Source organism: Carcharodon carcharias, chromosome 15 (assembly GCF_017639515.1).
Source record: "Carcharodon carcharias isolate sCarCar2 chromosome 15, sCarCar2.pri, whole genome shotgun sequence".
Classification (NCBI taxonomy): domain Eukaryota; kingdom Metazoa; phylum Chordata; class Chondrichthyes; order Lamniformes; family Lamnidae; genus Carcharodon; species Carcharodon carcharias.
The window spans coordinates 107,443,157-107,453,302 of record NC_054481.1 but is presented as its reverse complement, the minus strand read 5'-3'; the positions used below and the strand labels follow the sequence as shown (position 1 = coordinate 107,453,302).

The following is a 10,146-nucleotide window of genomic DNA, read 5'->3' as shown; positions in this document are numbered from 1 at the left end:
CCCCCTGGCGGTGCCTCCCAGCTTCACACCAACAGCTCACTCACTCTCCCTGGCGGCGCTTCCCAGCTTCACATCAGCAGCTCACTCACTCCCCCTGGCGGCGCTTCCCAGCTTCACATCAGCAGCTCACTCACTCCCCCTGGCGGCCCCTCCCAGCTTCAACCAGCAGCTCACTCCCTTCCCTTGGTGCCAAGTTCCAGCTTTACTGCTGCCTAGATGGGAAACTCTCTAACCTCAGTTGCCTCCATTCCAAAACTAAACTGACCACCATAGACATACATGATCTACAGTAAGTGGATGACTGCAGTGTCATTGCCCACTCTGCACCAGATTTACAAGCCTCCCTCAATCTCTTGCATTCTGTATACAGGAGACCGGTCTGTCCTTAAACGTTGCTAAAACAAAGCTCACATATCAACCAACACCCGTCAGCCAAATATTCCACCTCCCATAAATATTGAAGTAGAGACTCTGGAATATGTTCAGCACTTCCCATAGCTGGGCAGCCACCTCTCTCAAAGGGCCACCACTGCTGCGGAGATCCAACACTGTCCCAGTTCAGCCCTCTACTAACTATGGTAGCGAGGGTTTGACAAAAAAGACCTCCATGAGTCAACAAATGTCTTAGCTTACGGAGCAGTGTTGTCACCACACTCCTGTACTGCACTGAGACATGGTCTGTGTACCAGTGACACATAAGAGTGCTGGAGAAATTCCATCAGCCTATGCCCCATCCTCTGGATTCAATAGGAGGACCATCGAACAAACACTGGCCCCCTTCTTGAAGCCAGGTCCACAAGCATTCAGGCAAAGCTCTTGCAAAAGCAACTTTGATGGACTGAACACCGTGTCCGCATGACTAAAAATCTTCTGTCCCTCCAGGTTCTGTCTTCTCTACATTCAAATGGCCAACGTTTCAGGGAAGGGCAACGAAATCAGATCCAAGACACTCTGCAGCTCTTCAAAGCATAGCAGCATTGATATTAATGACTGGGAGCTTTCGACTGATCGTTCAAAATGGTGACAATGTGTCCATGAAGCTGCCTCACGCTTTGAGTCACAATGTCTTAACGATGAGGCAGGGCAGCGGCAGAGAAGGAAAGGAAAGGAAGCCAATCCTGCACTCCAGATCCCACTACCTAGTGGGACATCCTGCCCCTTGTGCCCAAAGATCTGCAGGTTGGGAATCAGCCTGTTCAATCACATGAAGCCCCCTGGCAGAAACCCGTGACCCTGTGGAGACATCATCCTCGAATCGAGGGACCGCCAACGATTCTGCTGATGCATTGGTTAAACAAATTGAGCACCGCACCTCGGGACTAAATTGGGCAGCGAGTCTAAGAGCTTCAGAGTGTGTGCACACAAACATTGGCAAATGTCACACTCTGTACGCGGCAGCTCAATAAATTCCTGCCAAAACACTCTGCAAAAAAGCAGATAAGAGAAATACTGTGGAGGGGAATTTAGTGCAGACAACAGAGAGCGAAGTGAGAGGAACGGGGGAGACAATACCAGCCCCTACATCACCTCAGATATGAGGATGACTTAGAAGATGAATTAAATCAAGGTGAGATATTTTGTGCTGTTTTTTCCAGTCTGTAAATGCATTCACTGCCCTGAAATTTGCAGCTCAGCTCTTTGGAATAATTATGTATAGTTACCAATGTAACTTTGCTCATGTACAGGGAACCAGTCCAATGCCATCATGCTCACATCACTGGGACTTTAAGTGCCTGCATATGCTGCTAAATATTTATTTCAAGTTTCAAAATCCCCACCATATATTGGTGGGTTTTGACTGAGGCGAGGGCACAAAAGGGGACGAGGTGACTGACATAGATAAAATGAAAAGAAATCCACTGTAGAGGTGCAAACTGATATTGTGGGCAAACAATGAACAGGACAGCATCCTCCCCTTTTTCAGGGAAAGATCAGTGAACACACTGCCTCATGAGGCCAGTTAGGGAATAGGGTGGGGAGTGGGGCTAGCAGAACTGCTCTTGCAGAGAGCAGGCACTGAAACAATGGGCAGAATGGCCTCCTTCTGTGTTCTATTATTACAACATTTGGCACCAGGGCAGAATTCAAAGTAGCAGGCAAGTCTCTTTATTCTTTCATGGGATGAGGGCATCACTGGCAAGGCTAGCATTTGTTGCCCATCCCTAATTGCACTTGAACTGAGTGGCTTGCTAGGCTTAGGCAGTTAAGAGTCAACCACATTGCTGTGGGGTCTGGGGTCAAGGTCAGACCAGGTAAGGATGGCAGATTTCCTTCTCTAAAGGACATTAGTGAAAGATGGGTCTTTAACATAATTGACAATGGTTTCGTAACTCCAGATTTATTAATTGAATTAAATTCCATGATGGTGGGATTTGAACCCATGTTCCACAGGACATCAGCCTGGGCCCCTGGATTACTAGTCCAGTGATATTACCACTATGTCACCACCTCCCCTGTCAAATCCTCAGCGAACCCTACACTTATTTCGTGCACCTCGTGCCTGTGAGTTGGGTGGCACTCGTTCAATAGGCAAAGTGGAAAGAGATCTTTCACAGACACAGCTGTGTGATGTAGTCACTTATCGACATGCAGCTCCTCCATGTCCGTCAGCATACACGCGCTCCTTCAACTCCCAAGCCTGAGCTGACTTTCCAGCTCAGATAACCAGGTGCCACCTTCACCTCTGAACTCCAGGCTCCAGTGACCCAGTCCCAGGAACATAAGAACTAGGAGCCGGGGTAGGTCACCCAGCCCTCGAGACTGCTCTACTATTCAATGAGACGATGGCCTAGCTGATTGTAGGCTCCACTGCACATTCCCTCCTACCTCTGAGCTCCTGCGAGGCCTGGGGCCCAGTCTTTCTGAGCAAATGATATTCTGTGCACCCACCTCATCCACAAGCAAATGTTTTACTGGTGAATCCTTTGGAATTCCAGATGGGTAGACAGCCTTTTAGTGGGAGGGAGGAGGAAGAGAGATAAAGAGCAAGAACGAGAGTGTAGAGAGGAGTGCATGACAAAGGGAGGAACATTTAGTAGACAAAGAGGGGGAGAAACAAAAGAGGGCAATGGAATAATAAGTGCCGGGGGGAGGGGGGGGGGGGGGGGGGGTTGGTGGTGGGGGGGTGGAGAGAGACAGAGGTAACAAGAGGACAGACACATATATATAATAAAGGCAAAATATTGCAGGGGTTGGAGATCTGAAATAAAGACAAAGTGCTGGATAAAACTCAACAGCATCTGTGGAGGGGGAAACAGAGTTAATGTTTCGGGTCCAATATAACTGTCCTTTGGAACTGGAGAGAGGTAGAAATGTTTTAGAAGATGAGTTTTATGCTGCTGAAAAGGGGGAGGGTCAGGTGGGACAAAAGGGAAGGTCAGGGATGGGTTAGAGGGCGGGGGGAGATTAAATACCAAAGATGTCATGGAACAAAAGGCAAAGGGATTGGTGATGGTTGCAGTAAAGAAACAAAGCATAGGTCCAGAGTAGGTGTTAATAGCAGAATAAAGTCAGCTCAGTCTGAAAGCAAGAACAAGATACAGACTGGCACTTGGCAAAAACAAAATTCAAAATGGAGACTGAACGTTGCATCCAGAAGGCTGTAAAGTGCCTAGTTGGAAGATGAGGTGCTGTTCCTCCAGTTTGTGTTGGGCTTCACTGTAGCAGGCCGAGGGCAGAAATTCGAGCATGAGAGCAGGATGGTGAATTAAATGGTAAACGACAGGAAGATCTGGGTCATGACTGATGACTGAGCGGAGGTATTCTGCAAAGCGTTCATCCGGTCTGCATTTGGTCTCCCCAATGTAGAGATCATCACATTGTGAGCAGTGAATGCAGTAGACCAAATTGAAAGGAGTACCAAGAAATCGCTGCTTCACCTGGAAGGAGTGTTTGGGGCCTTTAACAATGTGGAGAAAAGAGGTAAAGGGGCAGGTGTTACATCTCCTGTGTTTGTATGGGAAGGGTTGAGATGTTGGGGGGGATAGGAGACTGGATCAGGGTATCACGCAAGAAACAGTGCCTTCTGAATGCTGATAGGGGAGGGGAGGGGAAGCTGTGTTTACTGGTGGTATCATGCTGGAGGTGGTGGAAATGGCAGAGGATGATCCTTTGAATATGGAGGCTAGTGGGGTGGAAAGCGAGGGTGAGGGGAACACTATCATGGTTCTGGGAGGAAGGGAAAGGGGTGGGGAAAAAGGAGACGGGAAATGGGTCGGACATGGTTGAGTGCCCAGTCAACCGGCAGCTGGGGGGTGGAATCTTTGGTTGGGAAAAGAGGAAGACATGTTGGGAGCACCGTTGTGGAGGGTAGCATCATCAGAGCAGATGCAATGGAGAAACTGGGAGAATGGAATGGAATCCTTCCAGGAAGCAGACACGGATGGAGGAGTAGATACACACAAGTGCAAGAGGTGGGATGCTGGAGGGCCAGAAACACACATTCACATGGACCAGTGATTGAAAAGGAAAGAGTCTCTGATATTTTAGAACATGCAACAGTTTTAGCCTGTTGATAGGATTCCTGATTTCAGTCTCTGCAAATTCCAGTAATTAAGTGAGAACCTTACAGCACAGTTAGCTGTGTGTGTGTGCCGACTCTGCGAAAGAGATGTCCAATTAACTCCCACATCCCAGCTTTATTCCCCATAACTCAAATTTTACCCCAACTACTTGTCAAATTGCCTTTAGAAAATTCCCATTGAATTCGCTTCCACAGGTAGTATATCCCAGAGATAACAACCCTCCCACTAAAAAAAATTCTAATTTCCTCTCTTATTTCCTTCATCAATCAATGTTAATTTGCGACCTCTGCTCTTGCCAGAGCATCGAGAGTAATTGTTGGAACCAGTCTGAGTTATCCCCACTGAACAAAAAGTGACCCACTCAAAACTGCAAGGGTCACGGCTCCCTTACTGAAACTATGGCCTGGCTACTTGAACAGCAGTTTGAAGAGCCTCAATTATAATGGTGCCCCCTTCCCACGCTGCTGAAGTAACATTTACATGGTGTGACAGCTATCATAGAAAAACGATACTGGGTTTCATAGACTAAGTGCATGTTACACACAATAAAAAGGCAGCAAGTGATATTTTAAAAATTCTTTCACGGGTTGTGTCGTTGGCAAGGGCAGACTTTGTCACCGATCCCTAATTGCCCATGAAATGAGTGGCTTGCTCGGCCATCTCAGAGTTAAGAGTCATCCACGTTGCTGTGGGTCTGGAGTCATGCGTAGGCCAGACCAGGCAAGTAAGGCAGACTCCCTTCCCTACAGAGCATTAGTGAACCAGATGGGTTCTTACGACAATCGATGGTCATTTCATTACCGAGGCTAGCTTTCAAATCCTGATTTATTCATGGAATTTAAATTCCACCAGCTGCCACCAGTGGGATTCGAACGCTTGTCCCCAGAGCATTAGCCTGGGTAGAGACTCAGGATTACTAGTTCAGTGACATTACCACTATGACACCATCTTCCACCCAACTAATTGGAGCAGAACAAATTATAGTTTGAGTTAAAAGTGGAAACAGTAATACAAGGGAGCAATGAAAAGGACTTAGGCAAGGATACATGTGATTTTATAAGCAGACTTCTCCCGAAATCCCTTACTCGACTGTACAGTGGTCGCTAGGCTTCCTCTTGCAGGGAACAATAACTCTCATTTGTTCTACTTTCGTTAAGAGTGGAACTGATTATCTTTCATTTGAAATGTGATCAAATATATTCATTCATACAAAAGCACAAGGAAAGCACATCCTCAACCCCAGTGACTATGAATGGACCAAGTTCCTCAGGAGGATAGCAAATCCACACACTCTCCAGCCAGTGTCGCTTTTATCCCCCCAAAGCCTCCTTGCCCCTGCCCAAAAACTATACTTTGCAAATAATTGCACTTCACTATAAAAACTTTATTAGAAGAACTTTGCACACAATTATCAGAATCAAGCCCACGCAGTGGTCAGAAAGTCTTGTCAAAGCATCTACACAGAGGGCTGCCAAAATCTTTTGACTTGGGACAAAAAAAAAGTCTGTTGTAAACATTTTGTTAACATGGCAGCAAATTCAGTTGGTATTCGCATCAACTGTTCATCTTCATCCCGAATGCACAATGCGTGAAAACACACCAGCTGGCTCTCTACCATCACCCAGAGCATCGCTGAAGCCCTCTTCTCTCCTTCGCTTAGCTAGTGCCGCCAGGGACTTGAACGTCTTCGGTTCATATATGGCCAAATCTGCAAGAACTTTCCTGTTCAGCTCCACCTGACACTATTGAATAGAAAGAAGCATTTTAATTATCGGAAAAGCACCTCATCCAATTTTCAGAAGCTCCTTTACCTTCCAGTCTCAGAATGGAGATTCACAAGTAGTCCAGAGAATTTGAACCTATTTGTTGATAACACACACACTAGTTATGCGTGCTAGATTCAAAAATCCACTGAAAACTTCTAAGTCAAGCTTGGCCAAACTCCAACTCAACCCTGCTGATAATTTTGAAAAGCTCCACTGGTGCTTGGCGTCCGAAAGCAGATTGCTTCGGATCCATTAGCTGGAGGTGGCTCGCTGTGCTTTGGACCTCCACAGTAATTTCTGTCGACCAATGCTTCAGCAACTTAAGAATATTGATGCTTGCCTGTATTCATTCATCAGCAGTAGCCCCACCAAGCCACACAGCTTATTCCACCCCCAAAGGAGGTCATAGCCCAGCTGTGCCACATGTCGCTCTTGAGCTGACAGCAGAAGCTCAAGAGGGAACTGAATGAATTCATCCGCAGGTCAGATCTTCACTGTCATTTCAAAACAGCAACTGCAAATCGCTCCTCTGCTTGTACTCCAGGTTTTAACAAATCAGTTATGTCGATGGCACCCAGTGTGATGTGGATTTTGTTTTTAAAGTAAATACACATGCCACAAAGAAATAAGCAATGGTTCCCCGATTTGTAGCTTAACTTCAATTTTCCTGCACTCTTGTTGACATTACGTGACAGAAGGATGAACCTACCGTGCATAGATGTACATACGATGCTTCCTGCAGCCCTTCAAAGCAAGTTAATGGTTTTATTTGGAAGTCCACTCCCTTTTGCTGTGTCAGCCATCATTGCCAGCAATTTGCACATGGTAAGGTCCCAAAACAGCAAAGTGGATAAAACTAATGAACCTGTTTTGGCAGGGCTGTTTGAAGGGTGAATGTTGGCCAGGACGCTGGGGGAACTCCCAAGTTGTTCTCCACATAATATCACGGAACTTTTATGTCCGCTAGCACCGTCAGATGAGGCTGCTTAACACCTCAGGCAAAAAGACAGTGCCTCGGACACGACCTCCGCTGCAGTGGCAGCCTAGATTGTGCTTTCAAGTCCTGAAGTGGGACTAGAATCCACCATCTTCCGACTCTGAGGCCTCTGCTCAGAGGCAAACTTAATGTCCAGCTCCGGAGAATCCTTCACAGCACAGTGAAATTTAAATAGTGTGCCACAGTCAAGCCCTTTGGATTATCTATACACTGCACCCTTACCTTGATCAGGTTACTGATCAACACAGGATATTTCAGTCCATGCTCACGGGAGGCAGCTGCAATCCTGCTTATCCAAAGCTGAAACAGAACAAAACATTCTTTATTACTTTCCTTTCAACCATGACCTTTATTATAAGCTCAGGATGCTTAGAGCAAGTGAACTTTCTATGGAAGTAGATGTGTTGAATCGTCTCCCTTGCTTGTGCCTGGGTTTATGATTTGAGATGCAGTGTATCCTTAGTGTGGGTTCAGGTTCAGTTAGAGCCTGTGTGTTCATGGAGTTCAGGTCCACAAATACATCAGAACAGGGACTGATGGGATACAGAATGCACATTCTGAAAAGCTGTTGAGTAGATTAGACAGACACCAGGAGTAAGGCAGGCAAATGAATGGCTGGGTCAATGCTGGATTCTTTCAACACCTAACAGCAAATGCTGAAAGGCTTTCAGGAACTCATCTATTTGGCCATTAAGTACTTGGCACAGCTGACTGCCACCACCAGGGCACAGAATGACCAGGAACACACTTTAACTGCTACCAGCTTAGGACCACTGACAGCTGAGGATGGTGATATTGTCAGTGCATTGACTGCCCTTTGTACCAGCTGTCTGATGAAGCAGGGAAATTTGTTCAGCGGTGGGAACAGTTCCTGCCCCCTCGCTATTTTGGGAAACATCATCAGCCTGAAACTGAAGGTCTACCTGCTCAGGGCAGCGGCCTCTGTGTGGAGCCAACTCTTTATCATGGCCACATTCCATCCCAAGAAAATACAGGTGACAGAGGCTGTTTGACTGGCCCAGCTCATTCTGCACAGAAGCCTCACAAATCACCATTCAACTACCTCTTGACAGAGGTCACATTCCAATCCTACAGATGCAAAACCCACATTGTTGGTTAAATCAAGCCCCCACACCACTTTCACTGTTTAAACATTATGTTTTCTGTAGTTACTCGGCAATTCCCCGGATATCCTGACTGACTATCCCTCTCTACAGCCACCCTTCATGCTAGATTACAATGGCAGGCCCAAGTCATATTCTACAGCCCGCTGTTCACACACCACTGAAGGAATTGCCCTGTCGCACCACTCCACAATCCTGCAGCCTCCACAAGCAGTCAGTGTGCCACTGGCTCTGCCTCTCTCAGGCCACGACTTTGACAGTAGTTAGCCCAGCCTTACTGCTCGATATTCACCGACCCACACCGGTTAAGAAAGCCCTGTTGTCGCTCAGTAGTATCCTGCCGGCTATTGTGCCACTCTCCGCCCTCCAGCTACTGCTGGGATGTGTCCCGCCTGGGATTTACCATTCTCATGTTCCGCTTCTTGAGTTTCTTAGCCTTGGTGGAGTAGAGGAAGGCTCTCCGCACGGCCCGCACAGCCAGGCTGTAGCATCGGTTCTTCCTGCCTCGGAAGTGCTGCGAACACAGAAAGACTCCAATGAGAATCAGCCTGTTGACGGGGAGCGGCCCAGCCCCAGCCCGAGGATCCGGAGAGTGCGTCCAGGCCTGGCCTGGGATGTATCCGCTCCCACATTCCGCAGTCTCCCCACCCCAGCCCGCAAGCCCTCTCCAGCCTCTCTCACCCGTGCGTGTTGCAGCACCTCCCGGACCCGCCAGTAACGGTCGGGTCCTCGGCTCCGGATCCAGCGGGACAGCGACAGGAAAACCATCAGCGCTCCGATCCCCCGCCGCGTGTTACAGGCTCGGCCTCCTGGGGTTGCTTTCCCCGAGGGTATCACTGGGCCAGTCCGGGACACACAGCTTTGCCGCTTCCCGTACGATTCGCTCTGTCCTTGATCTAACACTGGAGGTCCGAGTGCTGGAGCCGCCTGGACCTCAAGGGGCGGGGCCTAGACTAATGTATCAAATTATTTTAGAACGTGCTGGATTTATTTAGAATGTGGCAATTTCCTTTAGAACTGGTGGATTTATTTAGGACATGATGGATTTATTTTAGAATATGGTGGATTTCTTCTAGAATGTGGTGATTTCTTTTAGAACATGGATTTATTTCAGAATGTGGTGGATTTCTTGTAAAATGTGGATTTCTTTCAGAATGTGCTGTATTTCTTTTAGAATGTGCTGGATGTCTTCTAGAATGTGCTGGATTCTTTTAGAATGTGGCAATTTATTTTAGAACATTGTGGATTTCTTTTGGAATGTGGTGATTTCTTGTAGAATGTGGTGGCTTTCTCAGAACGTGGTGGATTTCTTTTAGAATGTGGCGATTTCCTTTAGAACTGGTGGATTTCTTTAGGACATGATGGATTTCTTTTAGAATGTGGTGGATTTCTTCTAGAATGTGGCAATTTCTTGTAGAATGTGGTGGATTTCTTTCAGGATGTGCTGTACTTCTTTTAGAATGTAATGTATTTCTTCTAGAATGTGCTGTGCTTCTTTTAGAATGTGATGTATTTCTTCTAGAATGTGCTGGATTTCTTTTAGAATGTGAATTTCTTTCGGAATGTGGTGATTTCCTTTAGAATGTGGTGGATTTCTTTCGGAATGTGGTGAATTTCTTTTAGAATGTGCTGGATTTTTTTTTTAATGTGGTGATTTCTTTTAGAACTGGTGGATTTCTTTAGGACATGATGGGTTTCTTTTATAATGTGGTGGATGTCTTTTAGAATGTGGTGGA

General features: G+C 46.8%; 1 protein-coding gene across 1 annotated transcript; it reads right to left on the bottom strand.

Moving 5' to 3' along the window:
- Positions 1-5,886: 5,886 nt before the first annotated feature.
- On the bottom strand, positions 5,887-9,353 carry mrpl20 (mitochondrial ribosomal protein L20). The gene is made up of 4 exons (XM_041206661.1): positions 9,092-9,353; positions 8,814-8,924; positions 7,509-7,586; positions 5,887-6,265 (listed from the first exon to the last, which is right to left on the bottom strand). The coding sequence occupies exons 1-4, from the start codon at positions 9,176-9,178 to the stop codon at positions 6,092-6,094; spliced, it is 450 nt and encodes a 149-aa protein (XP_041062595.1). The 5' UTR covers positions 9,179-9,353; the 3' UTR covers positions 5,887-6,091.
- Between the last annotated feature and the right edge of the window lie 793 nt (positions 9,354-10,146).